Source organism: Hippocampus bargibanti, linkage group LG01, assembly GCF_051943395.1.
Source record: "Hippocampus bargibanti isolate YZ-2025 linkage group LG01, ASM5194339v1, whole genome shotgun sequence".
In the NCBI taxonomy this organism is placed as follows: Eukaryota; Metazoa; Chordata; class Actinopteri; order Syngnathiformes; family Syngnathidae; genus Hippocampus; species Hippocampus bargibanti.
This window is the reverse complement of record NC_142734.1, coordinates 32,136,540-32,159,301: the sequence shown is the minus strand read 5'-3', so window position 1 is coordinate 32,159,301 and position 22,762 is coordinate 32,136,540. Positions and strand designations below refer to the sequence as shown.

General features: G+C 40.5%; 1 protein-coding gene across 4 annotated transcripts; it reads left to right on the top strand.

Moving 5' to 3' along the window:
* Positions 1–1,557: 1,557 nt before the first annotated feature.
* On the top strand, positions 1,558–22,603 carry usp19 (ubiquitin specific peptidase 19). Of its 4 annotated transcripts, XM_089011273.1 has the most exons (27): positions 1,558–1,642; positions 1,736–1,909; positions 3,804–4,172; positions 7,359–7,487; positions 7,783–7,919; positions 8,051–8,599; positions 9,830–10,205; positions 10,546–10,702; positions 10,807–10,878; positions 11,167–11,282; positions 11,700–11,938; positions 12,090–12,282; positions 12,463–12,596; positions 12,924–13,082; positions 13,203–13,313; positions 13,401–13,511; positions 13,588–13,689; positions 13,780–13,920; positions 14,004–14,122; positions 14,234–14,377; positions 15,281–15,663; positions 15,754–15,864; positions 16,013–16,229; positions 16,759–16,911; positions 16,995–17,161; positions 17,262–17,437; positions 19,440–20,206. In XM_089011273.1, the coding sequence occupies exons 3-27, from the start codon at positions 3,968–3,970 to the stop codon at positions 19,716–19,718; spliced, it is 4,680 nt and encodes a 1,559-aa protein (XP_088867399.1). In that variant the 5' UTR covers positions 1,558–1,642; positions 1,736–1,909; positions 3,804–3,967; the 3' UTR covers positions 19,719–20,206. The 4 variants fall into 4 exon arrangements, with proteins under 4 accessions (XP_088867399.1, XP_088867424.1, XP_088867413.1 ...); XM_089011298.1 differs by lacking the exon at positions 19,440–20,206 and adding an exon at positions 21,450–22,603 and having other exon boundaries at positions 1,566–1,909; positions 11,706–11,938; XM_089011287.1 differs by lacking the exon at positions 19,440–20,206 and adding an exon at positions 21,450–22,603 and having other exon boundaries at positions 1,566–1,909.
* Positions 22,604–22,762: the final 159 nt, after the last annotated feature.

Here is a 22,762-nt window from a genome sequence, read left to right as displayed (position 1 = left end):
CCATCTTTCTTGTTGCTTTAACATTTTTAATTTATCTGTCTGTTTTATTAGTTAATGTTTTTATTGAAACCTGACCGAGTGCCATACTTTTGCGTTTCCTGACAAAGGTTGAGGCTGCGTTGTGTCGCAGTTTGGTCTCCGTACGTATAATATGTACACGAATGCACAATTTGTCCGTTTGCAAGAAAAAAAAACGATAAAACCGTGAGTCTGTGTACACTGTACACTGTCATCAAGTAAAACAGTGATCTGATGACTTTTATATGGCAAGTAAAGACAAGTACAGTATGCTTTTATACTTACAGTGCCTTAATATGTTTTACCAAGGTTTTTTTTTCTTTAAGAAATGCGTCTACAAAAGTTCGCATTCGAGAAGGGTCGCCCGCGCACACACGCAAACACACGCACACATAAAGACCTGTCAAATACAGTACTACTTACTTTTGATATTTTGGGATTCGTCACGCATACATGTTGAGTTTCAGAAATTTTCAGAGCTTTTCGTACTCGCGACTCTGGTGCATATTAAAATAATGTGAGCGTTACAAATGGATGCTACAGCTGCGTGTTTGCTTTCAACATTTAGCTTGTAGTCGGCGTGCACATTCCACCATGATGTCCCTGATCCACGTGAAGAGACACTTTGAGGCTCTCCTCTTTCATCTGGAACTGCTTTAAGTAAAAGGGTACAGAAAGTGCTTAAGAATGGATGTCTCTCTGTGTCTTTGTTTTGTCATATTATTTGTTATTTAGTTTTTTTTTTTTCTTTTGACTTCAAGACGGCGCCACGAGAGTGGCTGCCTTTCCAGCTGCTCCTGTATTTTGCTTTTTTACTTTCATTTCTTTCATAATTTTGCTGCTGTGAAATGTAAATTTCTCCAATGTGAGACTAATAAAGGCAAATCCAATCCAATCCAGAAGTGTAAATTAGAAATAAATAAAACACAAAAATGCTTTCATTGTTTCTACTGTGACGTGTTGTGCTTGTTATTCGCGTGGGCTCGGCTACTTGAAGGAGGGTAACGTCATATACAGAAGGGACAACCCAGATGAAAGAGAAGGGACGAGCAGATAAGGGGAAAGTCCGCTCTGACTGAGTGAGGAGATGGGCGTGGGCTGCATGGGCGTGAGTTGTGGATAACAACTCCCGTATGTAGGTGCTAACTGCGGCGTTTGTTTAGTAAAAGCCTGACCAGCTATGCCAGCGACTGTGTGCATCCTTTACCACGCCATTTTTTTTGTTTTACCATACAAATTATTGTGAGTATTGTGGTCAAAATCGGGAGTCTCCTGACCAACTCGTGAGAATTAACTTGTATGGTTCAAGAATCATGTAAAAAAAACACACACACGCACACGTGTAAAAAGATACACAAGCACGCATGCCCGCACCTTAAGGTCGGCTATTTTATGCCTTTGAAAACCTTGAAACGAATTTTCTTTGTAGAGGCCGTCTCTGAATGTCGTTTCGCAGAAATGTCACATTTGCATTTGTGTGAACAACGTGCAAAATTGAAAGCAAATTGCTACGGATCACGTGATGTCGCCACCAGGAAGTGGCTCGCCGTCGCTCGGCCTGCAAGGATGTTGTCCTAAACAAAGTAGACTTATCGCACGGATATCGCACTCATCAATGGCACCGGTAGGCTGACCGTCACCCGGCTTTCATCTTTTGGTTGAAACGCAAATCCAATTGTCAAATTCACTTCGTCTGAAATGGCTCCCGGATAAAAAGAAAGAACAATCCAGAAGCACCGTAGACTAGGAGGTTGCGTATGCGGCCAAGATCGGAGCGGCCTTGCTGTAGCAAAGAAGCGAAGGAAGCTTTGTAGCTGGTGGGAACGGACAGCGAGTCGCCGGTCATTGTGTCGACGCACAACAACATTTCTCTTCCTGAAACTGACTCTTGGTAAGTGCGATGGGTTCGTTTCAATACCAACACTACCGCTTGTCCCCAAATGACCGCAAAGCTGTGCCTATTCTCGTGCAAAATGGAGGCAAGCATTAGCTTTAGCAACGCTAATGCCATTACGCGATTGATTGTTTAGCCCTTGCTTTAAAATTTAGCCGTTGTCAGTCTAACAAATGCATTTGGGTGAAGGGTAAGGGCAATTGGGTGATACCGTTAACGCACTTATTTACATTAAGACTTGGGTGGCAGAACTACACGCAATGCAATGTATCGACGCAAGTGCTCCCGTTAACGGTCACCGCAAAATCGTTGCAGGGATGTCAACATTTTATACATTCTTAAAATAACTGCAGTGAAATGCACCGGATGATGCATTTAATAGCTTCTTTGGGATTCGTGGCGGCCACTGCGCAAACAACAGCCGTCGCGTTAATGCTAGCGACAATAACAAGTGCCATTGCGTGTTTAAGTCGGTATTTCCCTGTATTGTTGAATGATGGTATGTATTTTACCTTAAAAAAAAGCTCACAACACTCGCTCATATTTCTCAAGAAAGTATCGTTTATGGGATGAAAAATCTTCCCACTGTCAAATCACTGCCGGTTGATTCGAAAACAAGGCTATTTATTATTCTCTTTTAGATATTGCATCAGGTGAACACACGTAAACACACGTTTTTATTGAATGTTCCCCGATATTTTTTGATGAGATTTCAAATGTTTTGCCTGATTTCACTGATTTCGGGCTACTTGGCATAGCAAAATAAACTCCGCCGATATATTTAGACACAATCTTGTAAAACATTCAGATTTCCAAAATCAATTCTGTTTGATTAACGACTCGCGATTGATTCACTTTGATTTTTGAGTCACTTAACGATTTTAGTTTCATACGGAAACATTCTCATAAGTAATGCTAGAAATGATATAAACATATTTTCTCTAATTTTGGATTGGATTGGATTTGCATTTATTAGTCTCGCAGTGGAGAAATTTACATTTCACAGCAGCAAAATTATGAAAGACTTGTTGTCTTTGTCAAAATGTGAATGTTTAGATTCCGAATTGGACCCAATTGGTTTGCTTTTTTTTTGTTGAAGTTTTTACAGACAGCGTGTCATCACTTTGCTGCTGTGAAATGTAAATTTCTCCACTGTGAGACTAATAAAGGCAAATCCAATCCAATCCTGCAACGACTGACTTGACTTGTTTCCCAGACTGTTGTTTGGGTTCCAGGATGACAACAATACAACATTGTCTTGCAATGCCATTCAATCCCCAATTAAGGCTGCTACAAAAGAACAAAAAAAACGTAATTTCACTGACACTATTCAATGGTACTGGATTAGATTGGACTGGATTGGATTTACCTCTGTTAGTCCTGCAGTGGAGAAATGTACATATCACACCAGCAAAGTTATGAAAGGAAGATGAAACGAATGAAAGAAGTAGAAAAACAAAATACAGGAGCTACTGGAAAGGCATCCACTCTCCCGGTGCCATCTTGAAGTCAAAAGAACAAAAAAAACTAAATAACAAATAATATGACAACACAAAGACACCAAGGTCATTCATTCTGAAGCACTTTCTGTACCTTCTTTGTAGAGGAGAGGATCAAAGCGTACTTTTCACCTAAATGACTGCACATCGCAATACTAACTGCCCGACACAGTTGCAGTTACAAGTTATCACTTGAAAAAAAAATATATATATATGAACCGTGTTATACCAAGGTGTGAATGTGTGTGTGTGTGTGTGTGTGTGTGAGTGAGTGAGTGAGTGAGTGAGTGAGTGAGTGAGTGAGTGAGTGAGAGAGTGAGAGACGCTTAAACAAACATGGGTACTGATTCATTAATTGCATTTTTTTCATGTTCCTCTCCTCGTTACCTTAGGTTCCCTTCCCTACTCCCTTTCCTGATTGTGTTCTGAGAGAGGTTGGATCAATATCATCGCCAAGATAGCTGGGCCAGGCAAGAAGCGGCACACCTCAGATCCAGACCCCAGCAGCGGTAGCGAATCCGGTGACGGACGGCCCCTTAGTGCCAAGTGTCTAAAGATGTCCAGCGGCAGTGGTAATGGGGCCGCGGGCCGACGCAGCGGGGTTTCGAATCAGCAGAGGGGAGGAGATGACCATGGGTCCGAGCTGTCCTCCAGTGCCAGTAAGAAGAAGCAGAAAGATCGAGCGAATCAGGAATCCAAAGAGGCTAAGAGAGCTGCTGCTGCTGCGGGAATGGATGGAGTCCTTGCGGAGGTCAAAAAGGGTAAGTCAGCTAGCATATTAAAAAAAACATATCACTAACAATAAACAGGGCTGATGGAAACAGTTTAAGCACAAGATCCTGGTTGGTTTTTAATGGAGGGCGCATTTTGAAATTAAATAGCCGCATAGCACACTGTCTCCCCACCAAACACACACACTTTCAGAGTGGTCTTAGGGTGTCAAAATGTGAAATAGTTAACACACACCGTGTGTGTGTATAGGCAAATAATTGTTCTGGTTGGAGGGAACTTGCTCTTTGAAATGTGCTATTTTGTTTTCTTTTTAGTTTAAACTGGCTTACCTTAACTCAAACCCCATTTGGCATCTGGGCCAAAGGTAAAATGTTGTTCTTCTATGGCGCCATATGTTGCTGTAAATCCATTTAGTGGCTTAAGTAACCCGATATGCGATATGAGCTGTAGTGATGTTGGACATGATATCCAAGTGTGCCGATCGTGTATTGTTGACCAAAGCATTTGTAGGTCATGCAAACACGTTAATAGCTGTGTGTTGAATTTGTAAGTACAATGCCACGGAAGATACAGTATAATCCAGAAAATAACCCGCATGGTCGGAGCATTAATTGATAAATATTTGCAGCCATTTTCAGGGTAAGAAGATTGGACAATAGTTCTGAAGTTATGTGAATGAAGTATCACGGGTGTTTAAAAAAAATAAAATAAGGAAGATGTATTTCTTGTGATATGTTAGTTCCGGTGACCTGGTTGCGTGTGGGGATGCAACTCAATACAAGCTCTGCTAATAACTAATTGAGAGGCTTTGTAGTAAATTAAACTGCTTTTGCTCAGTATACCAAAACCCCCCTTTTTAAATTGCAGCTAAATGGATGTAACATTCGTAGTAGGCTCAAACGTATTCTGGAAAGGGGCATGCCTTCAACGCTTGTCATAAAACGCACACATTTGCTGTTTAGCCCCACAAAAAAATGTAGACAGATTATATTATTGTTCGAACACCTTTGCTTCATGAAGGAGTTTAAATTTGACCTATGTCACTACTGTTCTCTGTTTAATTATACGTGAAGCGGTGTGTGTGTTTAGGTGTGTGTGTGTATTGCATGACCAGAAATTTGATGTGACATTAAACATTGCAGCAACCATGAAAGGATAGAGTGTTGTTCCTGACATTTAGAGGGTGAGAGAAAGGGAGGAGAGCAGGAGTAGGTGTGTGCTGGGGAGCGGGGGGTGAGCATGAAAGTCGAGGCTCTTTAGTTGAGTTGCACACGAATTAGGGAGAGGACCACACTCCAAACTGAGGCTTCGGATACAATATTTAGCTCAAATCACTTCCACCGCTTGGTCACATGGAAAACGATAAAGAACATTTCGCATTATTTTCCTTGATCTGGAAGTTTCTGTTGGATATGATATAAAATTGTGTCGGTTTGAAGTCTGCAATGGTTAATGTCGATTTCGGTGGCTTAAAATATTGCAGCGTAAGAAGTTGGCTGTTTCTTTCCGTCAGTTCTGACTTCATTGTACTTGATGTCACTGCGCTTAAGACTACGGCGTGCGCATGCGAGTGCAGTGGCAGGGCCTGAATGAGTGTGAGCAGGTGTACCTCACGGCTGTGATAAGTAGGGTACTTGTTTATTTGTATCCAACCTGATCCTGCTTTTCTAATGCTCTCAGTTTCATGCACGTAGCTTCACGGACGGTGTTTCACAAAGTAACATGAATGAATTCATATCTTGTTTTGATTGTTCATTGAAAAATCACCTGGGCAAAGTTTTTGAGTGGATTCCTTTTGAACAAACTGTAGAATCAAAATGCAGTTTCTTTTTTAACTGCTGAACGAGGCTCACTCGTCAAGACTTGAGCCTATAATATGAATGTAACTTTTGTATAAACAAGGGAAGTTAATGTTTTTGCTTCGGATGTTGTGGAGACATAAAATGGGATTTTACTCCATGGGAGTAACCTGCAAAGGGTTCAAGTTAATTCATACTCTCCCCGTCTGCAGCCTCAATGGGTTGAGAAAGTCGCGAACTACCGTCATTGCAAATTGGCGTTTTCATGTTTATTATGTTTGCTCAAAGTCAAGTCAAAATCAGCTTTATTGTCAAATATGCTAATACGCATGACATACACCACATATGAAATTACTGTCCTCTCAGACCCAGCATGCAAGGCACTTATAATGACTTTAACAAACATAATAAACATGAAAACGCCAATTTGCCAGGAGAGGGGAGCCGTTGCGTGTTCACGCGACGCCATCTTGGGAGAAACAAAAAAAAAAACCAAAACAATTAATATGACAACACAAAGACACAGAGTCACGCTCCTTTCTTCTTATCGCGGGCTCCGCAAGCCAAAAAAAAAAACAACAATAAACAATATTGACAATAAATAATTGACAATAAAGCTGACTTTGATTTGATTTGATTTGACTTTGATTGCCATAGCGGAAGTCCACTATTTTTTTCCACCAAAGTGATATTTCTTTTTTCATATAAAAGTTTTTATTTCCGTATACAACCGCTAAAGCAGATCAGAATGCGTAGTGCTTGAGTCGGCATGCTTTCGTGTGTTTTGGTCGATTCCCTACACAAAAGTGATAGTGGAACAGTGACGTCATTTTCCGCTATTTTAATTTCCCTTGGCTGGGATCCCTGAATAAAAATAATATAAAAAAAAATACACAAGGTTCACATAAGCATACACACAACCAAAATGTTTTTGCAAACAGAACAATTAACATTCTAGAACAAAGCAGAGAAAACAAAAATAGCCGACCAAAATGTTTAAAAAAATTGTAGTCATAACAATAAAAAAAAACAGCAGCAGAAAACATGAACAAATATTTAAAATATTTTTCAAGTCAAAGACAGACCAAAAAAAATCCTTATAAGGAAAACATAAGCCTTCATTTCACTTTTGTTAGCAGCTTATTGTGTCCTGTGAAATGTAAATTTCTCCACTGCGAGATGAATAAAGGTACATCCAATTCAATGTCCGCAGCATAACAACTGAATGCAGCTTCACCATGTTTACTTTGAACTTTGAGCTCATCCAAGTGACCCAAGGCTGCGGATCCCACAGCCTTACTGGGTATTAGAGCTCAGCTGCAATTCGGAGGAAAAAAAATCAGGAAAATGCATTCAAATAATAAATGACTGAATTAATCTGACCACATGTGATGATATTTTTTTTTCTGCTTTCAGATGTCTTTGTGGATTGGAAGCAAAATGCCAATGAAGTGATCATCAAGTTACGCTGTGGGGAAAATGTGCAAAAGATTGAGGATGTCAACACAACCTTCACCGATACACACTGTCATGTGCACTTCTCAGGTAAAGTCGCAACAGACCACGTGGAAAAGGAATATGAAAAAAACAAAGCAAACACTTTGACATTAACGATGCACATCTACCACGATATTCGCTTTGCTTTACCCCTTCATTTGATTAACCCCCAGAAGCTTCTAGTCACTCACTTTGGCAAGCAATGAAATCATACACGTACAAAATATTTACCGGTAGTTTGTTTATGTAAACACTGGTCCTTCTACATCTAAATGCTAATTTCCCGCTTATATATACTTCTCGACAATCAAGTTTTGCACATCTATTGTGTTTCCGTTTTCAGATGGTCGTGAGTGGACCTGCCATTTGCAGGAGGAAATCGAGGCCTCTTGTAGTCGGGTGCAATACAAAGAGAAGGGAGGATTTCTATTACTCATCTTGCACAAGAAAATCCCGATTCACATTTGGCCTTCACTAAAAGTCAGTCGCTGATTCATTTTTTAAAACTTTTTTTTTTAAATAGGGATAATCATGCGATGTGTTGTATTTGACTTCCATCCATGTTGCAGTTTGTTTGATGAAAACTTTTTTTTCATTTGTTGTGTTTGAAGTCCAACAAGAAGGAGAAAGAAGCAGGACCCATGGAAACAAAAACCGCCAAGGCGCCGACGACGAGGTCGGTAGCCTCCGAGTCATCAGAGCATCTCAAGTTGTCCTCCCCGCTGACACAACGTCAATCTCAGGCTCCCTCCTCCCCCTCACGAAATGCATCAAAATGCAGCGGCAGCAAAGTTGAGCGCGCCGTCAAGCGCCACCTGAAACACAAACAACCGTTGGACAAAACCTCCGCGGACTCTGCAGCAGCAACTTTCGGCGGCGGGGACGCCTCAAGCGCTTCATCTCAGCCGCTCCCCGTTAAAAAAGGCAACCAGCCGTCCCGAGAACCCAGCGCGAAGCGTCTCAGTACGCATTTTACTGCGAACACCAAGGAGGACAACTCTTGTTTTGAAAGAGACATGGAGTCAACTCAGACTGGAACCACTTGTGCATGCTTGCCTGCTGCCGATCTCCCTCAAACGGCACGCAGAGATGGCGACAACAGTATGGACAGATTAGTTTGTGAACGTGTACATGGGAACGCCGTTGCTGTCGCAAACAAGGTACAGGTTTATAAAAACCCTGATAATTTAGCATGATAATTTGCATTTGAATTGAGAGAATTTTGGAGCGTTCTTTTCAAAGATTACTGTATTTTCCACACTGTATGGCGCACCGAAAAGCCTTTATTTTTTTTCAAATGCGCCTCATAGTCCGATTCACCTTATATATGGAAAACGTTTTAAAATGTATCATTCATTGAAGGTATACCTTATAATCAGGTGCGCCCTCTGGTCCGGAAAATACAGTGCTAGGATTAAAAAAAAAAAAACTCTAAATGACATTGCTCCGTTTTGAACCCTGCATGAAACTCTGCCCTTCAAGTGTTTCATTTTTACTGGTTTAAACTTCAGTATGTTTACATTACATTTTTTTGGTTGTTTATTTTAAGCATTTTAAAGGACAACCGACGTCTGTTGTGTCCATAATTTGTAAAATGGCTTCAAATGACTTCTACTGAACGTATTTTACAAAGATTCCACCGCATATAGCTATATTTTACGTTTTAAGACTCGCCCTGAATATTCAGGAAGTCTTGTTTTTGAGTTGGTGACGAGTCCGTATGTGACGTCACTAAAGGACCGCCCTTCACCGTAAAAAAGACGCATTGTAGCGGTCCTTCCATCACGTCAATGTATTTTGCTGTATTTGTTTGGTCTGGGGACCTCGTGTTGCACCCAAAAGTCGCCAGAAGGCCAGAAGAGGGCGTCCAAGCGCCATATAAGGAATTTATCAACCTGTGGAAACGGAGGTGGCCACTGGAGGTCGCCATTTTGTGCCTCTTTTTAAAATGGCACAAAGAAATTCTTTAATCGATTGCAAACATGTATGCTTTCCTCTTCAGAACTATTTGAATTATATTCATAACTGGAAGTGTAACAAGAAAGCATATTCTCTGAATCTGAAGCCATTGTTTTGATTCTCCAGCAATGCAAGACGTCTTGGCGTGACGTCACGAACTGGGGGCGGGACTGTCTGAAAATGCCCAATTCGCAGCTCAATTTTTTGCAGATTTTGGACACTTTAAGTCATTTTTATTGGTGTTTTGCATTTGACTAAAAATATCATACTGCGTTTTGGGTATTTTGGATGCTATAAAACGTTTTTCTGTTGTCAGTTAAAAAACAAAAACGACGTCGGTTGTCCTTTAAGATGTAGTTTTCTTTGAAGAAAGTTCAGTACAGTTGAAAATATGCAAGCTGTGTGAGAATTTTGTTCTGTTTTCTGTTTAGGAGGGAGATAAAGCATACGACTTTTCTGAAACACAGGACAGACGCTCTGAAACTGGGGCCAGTGAAAACCAACCAGGAGTTCCCGTGTGCGCGAGTGACACCCAGAAAATGTTGAGCTTCAACGATCATCTTGACTCAGCCTTTCCAGAAGGGGCCACGGGCATAACAAATGCAGAGCCAGAGAAAACGGCTCAGCTTCTAGACACTCAAACTCACCAAGAGCTCCGTTCACTAGGGGCCACCTCGGATTCCTCTGGAGATGTGCCTACCGAACAAAAGCCATCGACAGGTCTGACCCAGATTCAAGGTAGCTGTGATGGCGAGGAGAAGCGGGACCAGTCAAAAGACGAATCACCCCTCAAAAAGGAACAGGAAGGTTTGTCTTGGCAGTATCGAGTCTCACAGGCTCAGTCTGTTCTTGTTGCTATTAATTAATTAACGAACTCAATTCACTGCCATTCCCAAATTTATTCACGAATTGAAATGCATGACGGGTGCCGATAAAGCGGTGGTCAAACCTCTCGCAATGTTTTTCCCTCCGTAGTCCTAAAACCAAATAATCTGTGGGTCCTCCAATTAGCACTGGAGTGGACACATTTTTTGCACATCATCTGGGAGTGAATGAGTTAACTAACAAAGTAATAAGTTAATTAAATATGTTAGTTTTTAAATTGTCATTTTAAATCATTGGAATGACGCACATGACTTGCCCGTAGTGCCAGAGCCGATGGTAAACCTGCAATCCGTGAAGAAGGACTCGTATGAGAAAGGCACAGACCTGATGGTTGTGAACGTCTACATGAAGGGCATCTGCAGGAACACATCCAGGGTCATTTTCAGGGAGCAGGATTTCACCCTCATCTTCCAGACAAGGTACTGGAAAGAAAGCCTTCCAATGTAATGTCCTTCTCCTTTTTCTACTTTTTCCAAACAATGACCATACTCTCTGTGTGTCGTCGTCGTCTTCCTTTGGATAGTGATGCAAACTTTCTTCGCCTTCACCCAGACTGCGGACCAAACACGGTGTTCAAGTGGCAAGTAAAACTCAGGTGAACTTTCCATCCTTGATGCTTAAAAAAAACCAATATATATATATATATATATATATATATATATATATATATATATATATATATATATATATATATATATATATATATATATATATGGATTTCAATCATTCATTCAATCATTGATTCATTCAATTATTCATTCATTTATTGTCATGTCTTAAAATTACATGAGTATTGCTTGCTGTGGCGAAGTATTACATTATTTATTTATCTATCTATCTATCTGACCCGTCCATATGTATCTCCCCCCGTTCTTGACTCCAGGAACCTAATCCAGCCTGAGCATTGCTCCTACTCCTTCACCGTATCCCGAGTGGACATTACATTGAAGAAGCGACACAGCCAACGCTGGGAGGATCTCGAGGCCCCCACCACACAAGGTCTGATGCTAAGCTTCTACTTGACAATGTAGCCTTTTTTCCATTCTGTTCAATGTTGTCCAATGTCTCAGCCAAAAACATTGACAACATAATTAGGGGTAATCATTCTGCTTTGTTGGGTTTTGAAAGTTTTGCATTATTCCAAAACAATCACAGGTAAATAATATATTTGTTTACATTTGCATGCATGAAAATAGGGTCGTTTTTGGCTAACTGCACTAAATATTTAGTAAATAGCTGTTAGCACCTGAAGCGATAAAGAAAACGTTTTTAAGATGTAACAAACCTGAACTTATTTTCAAATTTGCCTCATGGTAGTCTTTGACATTGCAGTCCAATATTCAACTTCAGAATCAGTTTTGATATCTGAACATCACCTCCTCTTCTAACCACAATGTCCATTGTCCCCTGTTTAAGGTGCAGTGGGTGGCGCCAAGGTGGCTGTGCCCTCGAGCCCCGCCTGCACCGAAAAGAGCAAACCTGGCAGCAGTCAGCACAACCTACCAACCAAGGAGGAGCCTCCCAGGGTCAGTGAGGAGAAACCAAAGGCCCCTAAAGCCACACCCCGAGTGGAGGACAGTGGTTTGGATACTGTGGCTCCTCGTACAGTCTCTGACCACGTGGCCATCCCTAAGCCGGAGCCCACAGTCATGGCGGTAAATTGGAAAATGGAGATTTTAGTGTGGAGGGAGGGGTGGGAGGACGGAGGCGCCAAGGGCTGGTGTGGCGGGATCACGATGATGAATCATTTGAAAGCATATGAACCAGTTCCATTTTGTTATTTTTGTGTTTTATTTCTAATCATAGCCGAAACCAACTTGCATGGTGCAGCCTATGACCCACGCGCCCCCTGTTAGTAACGAGCACCACGAGGAAGAGGAGGAGAAGAAAGTGTGCCTGCCTGGTTTCACAGGATTGGTCAACCTCGGAAACACTTGCTTCATGAACAGTGTCATTCAATCCTTGTCCAACACCCGAGAACTCAGGGATTACTTTCACGGTAAAACCCGCAACCCTTCTCGATGGCACATAACACCCAACTTCTTTTCACTAAAATATAAATGCCTCCTCCCGATTGAAAATCCATTGAGGAGACTGTCTGTCACAAAAGCTTGAGTTAAAATGTTGCCACCATATTGTTGTCCACTCCGAACCAATTTTCCTCTCTGTCCTCTTTTAGATCGAGCGTTTGAGTCAGAAATAAATTGCAATAATCCACTGGGAACAGGAGGCCGGTTAGCCATTGGCTTTGCGGTGCTTCTTAGGGCACTTTGGAAAGGAACGCACCATGCTTTCCAACCCTCGAAGCTCAAGGTACGCCTGCCATTTATGTGTTCTGAGCCACACCCCTACCCCCCTCTTAAATGTTTATTTATTTATTTAGACTATTATTTGTATTTTATTTTTTTTACTTTAATTTAATTTTAATTTTAATTGTTCATATTTTAATTTTATTTATTTATTATTTCTATTTTTATTCATGTATTTTTACTTATTTTATTTGGATTTTATTTTTATTATTAAAAAAATGGTAAGTTTATTAATTTCTTATTTTAATGTTATTTTATTCCCATTTTTATTTATAATTTTTTTGTTTTTTTTTTTTTTTTAGCTAGCTTTTAATTCATCTTCACTTTGCAGGCAATTGTGGCCAGTAAAGCTAATCAGTTTACAGGCTATGCCCAACATGATGCCCAGGAATTCATGGCCTTTTTACTTGACGGACTCCATGAGGATTTGAATCGCATTCAGAATAAGCCATACACGGAGACGGTGGACTCCGATGGTCGCTTGGACGAGGTCGGTGTTCGAGAAGAGTGCTGACGTTCATGATGACGCGTTGCGCCTTCTTCCTCAGCGTGTTCATTGACGTTGTTATCGAAAGCATTGAAAGGACTCTGATCGCGGATTTTGTTTTAGGTGGTGGCAGAGGAAGCATGGCAGAGGCACAAAATGAGAAATGACTCATTCATCGTAGACCTCTTCCAAGGGCAGTTCAAATCCAAACTTGTCTGTCCCACGTGCTCCAAGGTAATGTGTGACACTTTTCACATCTGGATTTAAGGTAGCGAGCAGCCACTAGTCGGTAATCATCATCTCCCTCCTCTCGTCCCTCAGGTGTCTATAACGTTCGACCCCTTCCTGTACTTGCCTGTCCCATTGCCGCAGAAACAAAAGGTGTTGTCAGTTTTCTACTTTGCCAAGGAACCGCATAAAAAACCCATTAAGGTGAGATGAGAGAATAATTTCCCATCAAAAAGGAAAGATGCCTCAGAGTGAATAATTGCCCATTTTCATCTGCCAGTTTTTGGTGAGTGTGAGCAAGGAGAACTCCAGCACAGCAGAAGTCCTTGAGTCCATCTCTAGGAGTGTTCGGGTCAAGGCTGAGAACCTCAGACTTGCAGAGGTTAAATCCTTTTTGTATTCCAAGTTGAATTTGTGTCACACGTTTCTTGTCAGCTTGCACTAAGCTTGTTTTTTGTTTTATTTGACTCAGGTGGGGAAAAATAATTTCCAACAAATGTTTTTACCCTCTCACTCCCTGGACACTGTGTCGTCCTCCGACATGTTGTTCTGCTTTGAGATACTTTCCAAAGATCTGGCCAAGGAGAGAGTTGTGTTGCTTAGAGTGCAGCAGGTAACACAAATATCCAAGCTCAGATGTGAATATGTCTTGCGACGTCTAATGATACATCAATTAATTTTTTTCCCCCACAACAGAGATTACAGGTTCCCAATATCGCCATCTCAAAGTGTGCCTCCTGCCTAAAGCCTCCAGTCTCCGAGGAAGATAAACTGAAGCGCTGTACTCGCTGTTACAGTGTTGGCTACTGCAATCAGTGAGATGTTTTTTTGTTTGTTTTTGTTTTAACATGGTGGCACAACGCTAAACGTTTCATCTCATTCTCCAATTGCTAATTTCCTCATTCTGCTTTCTTTTCCCGCAACAGAATGTGTCAAAAGACTCACTGGTCGAATCACAAAGGTCAATGTCGACCCAATACCGAAAATGTGGGTCTGCCGTTCCTGGTTAGTGTACCCGAATCCCGGCTCTCCTATAGCCGTCTCACTCAGCTTCTGCATGGCTATTCCAGGTACAGAATCTCATTATGCAAAATGTAGCCATTAGATTCATTGTTAAGATGTGGCGATATTGCAGAAGCCATCTTCTGAATTTTGTTTGGAAAAAATTAAATAATCGATCCATGCTACTGGCATGAACCGAAAAAAAAAAACATTGCATCTTTTGAATATTTTTCGTCACCAAATTTAATATACAGTAAAGTCTCGTTATATCGATATCGGTAGTACTGCTTATTACAATACTATTTCTATGAACGCAAGGAGAAAATTTACATGCCGCAGGATCGGATATATCGATATTTTTTCCGACTCCCGAGAATATCGATATAACGAGACTTTATATCTTTATATCTTTATGAATTTGTGAAATGATTTGAAAGATAAAACTATACAATTCCCAGGACAATTGATAATTTAATGACAGTTAAACCCATGCTCTTATGTATTTGAATGGAATTTGCATGACAGAATGGAGCTCTCCAGTCTTCTACTGCCATGAGGCTTCATGTACAGCAAGGTTGTCTTTTTTGCCACAGGCCACACTGTAGTTACGGTTTCCTCTCGAGGGATGTTATGAATTTGGGGAAGCCATTAGAATGTTTAATCCCCTCCACATATTACATACAGAGCGCACAACAAAATAACGAATAACTAGTTTTCAAATTTGAAGTAAAAAATAATAACTGTTATTGTGGTTGACATACGCCAAATTTAAATTTTGGTTCGGACTCTAGCGATCATGGCACTTGACATGCTTGAATTGCTTTCGCGGGGCCAATACAATGATGTCATGGGCCAGATTTGGCCACCAAGCCTTGATTTTGACACCTGTGCTGAACAGGATTAGGTGGCCGATTATTATTTTTTTACACTATGTGATATATTTAAATGCCGTCCCTCGTCTTCTTGTGCAGATTTTCAGTCAACGTGTTCCAGCCTCCTTTCCAGTCAGAGAGGACATCCCCCGAAATATCTCCTGCGCTCCCGACACCATCAGCGGGTTCCCATGGTGATCCAGGCTCAGGAGATGAGGCCATGGGTGGAAGCAGTACTGCAGAATTAACTGACTGCGGGTCCAAGAATGGCACTCCGACGCTTGACCCTTCAAAACCACACCTTTGTACCTCATCCCATGAATCTGGCGATGCTGCTCTTCCTACTTCGCCTCAGACGTCTCTCTCCACCACACAAACGTCAGACTCTGGTTTCTCAGAATCTATCTCCTTTACGTCCTGCTGCTCGATGGACACCCATGTTGAAAAAGAAACCTCTTGTGAGAAGGCAGTACGGCCAGAAGGTGATGGGTGTTTTTTTTTTCAATTCTAACATGATATCCATCATTATATTCTCTCATTTTTATTTATCTTTGATATATCTTGTTTTCTAGCTGCAGTCGCTGGGTACCAACAACCTAATGATCCATCTTCGGGGCATGCTGGTCAGTTCTACGTCATTCTGCTGGATTCTAACAACAAGGAGCAGAGACTGGACGAGAAAGGTAAAAAAAAAAAAATTAAAAGATCGATTTTCAGCGACAAGCCATTCCTTATATCTTTTCCTGCAAATGCAACTTTTTTTTCAAATTGAAAGCGACCCATACAGATTTGCAAATCTACAATTAAATTGTATTGCATCCCATTCTGCAGAGGACAGTCTGATTGACCTACCTGATGATGCAACCGTGGAGCTGGTGTGGAAAAACAACGAGCGTCTCAAGGAGTATGTCCTGGTGAGCGCAAAGGAGCTGGAGTATGAGGAAGATCCCAGTTCTTTGAGTGAGACAGCCAGGGCGGGGCACTTCACCCTGGAGCAATGCCTCAACCTCTTCACTAAACCAGAGGTGTTGGCACCGGAAGAGGCATGGTAAGACAGTCCATTGCCATGAGGTAGTTAATGTGTATGTCTTTTTAGATTTCATTACTACTGGATCTTGCATTTTTACATCTTGGGAAATAATGGAGACCAAAAAATGAACTGAGAAGTCGTTGGTTTCTTTTAGCCAATGTCATTTTGTGATTTTAAAAAGTATCAAAAAAGTGGAACGACATGCTTCTGTCTTTTAAAGTAATCACCTACCCTACAGGACAGTAATTTCGTGATTTGCTCAAGAAAATATATTGGGCAGCAAATTACAGTACTTTCCAAGTACTTATATAAACAAAATTGCCACACCTCCATTATGATATATTTCAATGTATTCATTTCATAATCTATGTAAATTAATCTGAAAAGTGCATTTTAAAAATGGTCGTCCTTTGCGAGCACTCCTTCGATCTCTGATCACTGTAAACCGAAGCTTTAATTTGAACATGGATTTGCCATTTTTTTAAAGAGATTTTGGCCTTATGATGATGAGCGCAAGATGCATGATGCTCTATTTCTCCTTCCAAAGGTACTGTCCAAAGTGCCAGCAGCACCGCGAGGCTTCCAAACAGTTGCTTCTGTGGCGTCTTCCCAATATTTTGATCATCCAACTGAAACGCTTCAGTTTCAGGAGCTTCATCTGGAGGGACAAGATTAATGACATGGTTGACTTTCCTGTCAGGTGAATGGCTATTTAATTCATTTTTTAAATACACTTAAAATGTGTGCAATGTTGAGCAATTTCAAAATATTTTTGTCTTGCAGAAATCTGGATCTGAGTAAGTTCTGTATTGGTCAGAAGGACGAGATGCAGCAGCCACCTATCTACGACCTCTATGCAGTAATCAACCACTATGGTGGGATGATCGGTGGCCACTACACCGCATACGCTCGCCTGCCCAGTGACAGAAATAGCCAGCGTAGTGATGTTGGTGTGTTCCTATTTTATTTTATTTTTCATGATGTACCAGAAACTGAGAAATCTGCACTCTTTTAGTTCTCGTTTCGAACATTATGTCTGTCATCACACAGGCTGGCGTCTGTTTGATGACAGCACCGTCACAATGGTGGAGGAGAGCCAGGTGGTGACGCGATACGCCTACGTCCTTTTCTACCGTCGTCGAAATTCCCCCGTGGAGCGGCCGCCGCGATTCCTGAGGCCCGTCGGAGCGGACTCTCCCCCCACAATGGGAGCTACTGCTAGTCAGGTGAGGGCACGGCGGCATGCTGTTGTGGATGCTGTGTTATAATATCACAAGACATTCTCAATAATATTTTAAATTGTGATTGAGATTGTTCATGTCAATCAAAACTGTGATGGGCAGTGAAGAGTTTGGAGTTTTGTGGGAAATGGTGTTGTTGCGTGCTTTCTGTTGTACCATTCATGGCTATTGTGGACTGTATGGGTTCCATTTAATTTGACGTCCTGCACAACAATGCCATATTCACGCGTTTTATCTGATCTACAATTAGCGTTTCATAATATGTTTAGTAGTAATTGTTAAAATCTTTAGATAACAATAACTTGTTTGGAAGCCTTATTGTGCTGCATATCATCTTTTCTTAACAGTTTCAAGTCCCCTGCTTTCAGCATTTTCTTTTTGACGTGATGTTTTTTGAGAAGTTGAATTGTTCATGCTGTGCAATAACAATGTGATGTTGAAATAATTAGATAATGGTGTTTCGTGTGTCAGGGTGGAAGTGTTTTTTTGTGTGTTTTCAGTCGTGTTGCATGATCCCATTGGATGACGCAAGCAACTACATCTAAATGTAGTCTAATTGAGAATTGTGGGGGTATTCATTAAGGCAGGGATCGATAACCTACTTTTTGGGTATTGATTCATGTGAAGGGCTTCCGGTTTAATACACACTTCCCAAGTTTTCTTAAAATATTGTAACATTTAATTATGTCTGATGAATAATTCCTTCAAAATTCAGGAATAATTCACATACCAAAACAAAACTACTCCATACTACTCATGCCCATAAATCCCCGTATGCCAAATACTTGAACTCTCATATTATTTTTGTCAAGTCCAAAATACACTTGTAAACATCACGTGATATTCCAACCCTCTTGCATTTTAATTTTGTTTTGCAGCAGTGCATCATTGCATACATTAAAACTGTGAATATGTATCTCCCTTATCGCTTTCAAATATTTATTTTCTCTTTTATTTTATTTTCACAAATTTTCGGATTTACTGGGCTAATGCCGGACTGCCAGTGTCTAAATTGTGCCATATCATTTGAAAATTGTGTTGATAGGTGAAGAAAAAGCCTTGATTCTATGAAAATTGAACTCCAGACAAAACTTGAAAAATAACCAGAAAATAGAGAAATAATCAAATAAGATTTTAATAAAATCAAAAAAAGTAAATAAGAATAAACACGTATGTGTGGATTACACACTTAAAATGACGAAGAAGAAAGAAAAACCTGAGCTCCATTAAAACAACTTTTTTTTCACATATCAGTAAAAATATGTCCCTTTGGAGTGCTGTTTTATTCTTGCTTGGGTTTGTGTTTCTATACCTTTTGTGGGTAAATATTCATGTGAAGGAATGTCAGACCCCAACTTCTTAATAATTTGCCGTTAGCATGTCTATGGGATTTTCAATTGATTTTAGCATTAGCTAATTTGAGTTATTCTTTTCGGCGAGGAATTTGCCATTCTTTTTGCCACAGTATGTATTCAGTTGCCAAGGAATAATAATCAACCCCCAGCACAGCCTGAACTCCTCTGTTAAAGTTAGTGCACAAATAACTGGATGGTGTTAGCTCCTGGTGCTGAATTCACTCAGTGCTCGCATACGTTGACAGAGAAATTTGTCAAGAAGAATGAAAAATCCGAAGATCATGTCTGTGTTGGGGTTGATATTTGTGTTTGAAAACGATGAGGCCAATGTTGGATTCTCAGGCCTAACGACTTTTCTGTTCTGTCTATCCTCACTATGGTTCATCTTATTTATTTATTTATTTATTTATTTGTTTAAATTGTGTTTTAAATGATTCTTTCAATCATCTGCGCACTGAAGTATTTGTGGATGTTTTAAACTTATTGATTATTCATTTCTGTGACTCCACGTGGAATTGCCCGTCTCAAATGAAAGCAGCAAATCCAACTCGATCCAAAAGGCAGTATTATTTTTTATTTTTTTGAGAACGCACCTTTTCCCAGAAGTTGACACCGGTTTCCGCCAATCGCAGGCCTCTCTAATATGGCGGGAACTGGAGGAAGATGAAGAAGGTCATGATGAAGCTCCGCGCAGACCTTTCTTCTCTGGGCTGCGACGGCGACAAGCCCCGAAGACAAGAGATGAAGAAGATGAGGACAGAGCGGAAGGGAACGGTCGACACGTGGGGAGGATGTCAGATTGTCCCGATGACGATCGTGCGCGATATTTTGTACTGGGGACCCTAGCTGCCGTATTTGCCCTTATGCTCAACTTGATCTACCCACTTCTTTTCAAATCCAACTGGGCCTGAATCACAGCCGGTGGACAAATTGCTCTGGAATTTTGGGTGGAAGCCATCTCAGCGCATCTTCCTGCGATGATAAAAAGTGCATTTTAAGAAAATAGGATCAAAACGGAGAGCAAGAATGGCCAGGAAAATTGGTGAAAAATGAGAAAGCAACTTGATGCCAGCTGAGCTCTCTCGCATCCCAGTCCTTACTTCGAACACCCAATATATGAAGCGATTATTCATCCGAAAGCCTTAGCTTCTGTCCCAAGGCACACTTTTTATATAACTATTGATTATAAGGACTCCTATAAGGAGTCCTATGTATGAACTATATATACAGTAAAGTCTCGTTATATCGATATTGGTTATATCGATAGTACTGCTTATTACGATACTATTTCTATGAACGCAAGGAGAAAATTTACATGCCGCAGGATCGGATATATCGATAGTCCGGTTATATCGATATTTTTTCAGACTCCCGAGAATATCGATATAACGAGACTTTACTGTGTGTGTGTGTGTGTGTGTGTGTGTGTGTGTGTGTGTGTGTATATATATATATATATATATAGTATATCTCACTACCTGCTGTTATTCGTTTTGACCATTTAATCACTGGAGCTCAGGTAGAAAAACAATTTGGATTGTTTAACTGTAGAACCACCAGCAGTGAGTGACTTCTTCATTGAATTTCTGCTATGCATTTAAGAGTACTGTACTGGATGTTTTCGGACGGATCGGGCTTGGTTCTTGACCTTGATTGTCAAAGTCTCATTGATTGTTTAATTTAATTTTACATTTGAATGGTTTTATGGTTTTAGTTTTGAATGGTTGAACAACCTAAATAGTTATCAGTCAACAATCATGTGCCACTTTTTTACTAGAGTGTGTAGTTTCAACATGTCCTCAAGTCACTGTAATTTTTGTCTTTTTTTTTGCAAGTCTATTTCTCTTATATCCGTGCTGTCATTTTTCTTTTTTTTAAGTACAGTAAAGTCTCGTTATATCGATATCGGATATATCGATAGTCCCGGTTATATCGATACTATTTCTATGCACGCACGGAGAAAATTACATGCAAACAGGGTCGGATGTATCGATAGTCCCGGTTATATCGATATTTTTTCGGACTCCCTTGAATATCGCTATAACGAGACTTTACTGTATTTCTGTTGTATCTTCATTTTAAGACATGTTCTGTTGAACCTCATTTAGATTTATGGTCTTGAATTTTTACACCATCCACCTCCACATTTTGTGACAATGATTATGAGAATGGATATTAGCTTGAATGCAATTGGCGCGTACTGGGTTCATTGTGTAAGAGTGTATCAGCATATTTGAAAAGTTGAATCCCCCCACACCTTGTGGAATAGGACAAATGCACATTGGAAATATGCATGTTGACTCTCAGGGATTTTTCACTGTAGCCTTCCTGTTTGCCATCGTACAAATATCAATGTACACGTATAGAATTGTACGATATCGCTTTAATTTTCTTAATTGCAATTTCTTGAGCGGAATGTTGCTTCTTTGTCATGTATAAAGGTGCAAGTTATTAATTCCCCAACAATAATATATATAAGGTTCTTCTATCAAAGTGACCTACTAATATATGTCAATATTTCTATGTTTGGAAATGTAAATAAATGTTTTGCTTAAATATCCTATGCATTAACTCTACACAACCATTGAAAGTAGATCAAATAAAGCCACCTGATTTATTGGCAAAAATGATTTATCTTACAGGCAACTAGTCAGTCACTATTTGGCTCCGACCTGGACTCTGAGGGACCACCCATGTTGACCCCGGAGGTGCCCTCTGGTGTCTTTGCGCATTCTGGAGACTGTGCAACAGCATCCTACAGCAACATGGAAGATGTGGACTAATTTGTAACAGAAGGGACGCATGCAAATGTGACCTGTCTAACATCTCACGGGGACATTGAATTAGAGCTAAGATCTACTTGGCCCACACAGGTTAGTGCTCATCATTAAATTGGCACTTCAATTGGGCCATCTAATGCTGCAGTGTTGAAAGAGCTGGATTTGAGTGCTGTCACGTGGACATACTTAAAATGCTCAGACTAACCGCACACTTGACATGGACTCATCTATCAGGATAGCTGATAATTTACACATCGTGAGCATCTGGAACTGCTTCTACTCTGCCAGGAAATTTGTTGTTCTGTTGTTCAAATAGGAATGGGCTTTGTGGCTTCACTTTTTTTCATATACGATTGGTTTTTGCTTGAGGTCAGGCCCTCAAGATCTTCCGCACCGAATTGATGGCTGTGTCCCAAGAATAGGGTCCATATTAGGGTTATTGATTTGCTTACACAAATTTGAATTAATGTTGCTAAACTGAACTGTCATGTCGTTCCATTCATTAAATGCACATTTAAGCGCCCTGGGCTTACGGATGCTGCTGCTGAAACTGTTCCAAACCTCTGATCATAAGTTGAGTGGCGGGCACTTCTCCAGGCTCCTACTTGTCAATGCACCTTGTGGTATGTCAAAATAAAACCTTCACTGCTGAACTGTCCCGCTGATTTAATAGTGAATGTAAGCTACAGTGTGTTATATATCCTCGTCTCCTTTAGGTGTTTTGTCTAGTTGCTGTTTGAATTAATTAGTCCAATGGTTGGATTGGAATTGAGGCAACAAAAATATTTTTGGGATTTACCAACGATAGGTGCAATTGTTAAAGGCCTCATTGTGAACTGAAATGTGCATGTCTGCATGGTCTTACATGTTAACCAAATCAACACCTTTTGCCAGAACTCTTTTTATTTCGACCCACTAATCCTTTGAAACAGCCCGCGTATTAAGGTGGGGGTCTTTATGTAACCTGTGCGTGATACGTGAAAATGAGTACTATGAATAAAATCATTTAAAATGTGTTACATTGTAAGGTACTGCTGAATGACTTGTATCAATCAAATCATTTCAGGCCGCACCTTAGGACCTTCTCAAATATATAAGAAACCCTTTATCATGTGTATGTTTTCGACCCTTCGACAACAGCCGATATTATGTGACGTCATTACAACTGGCACTTG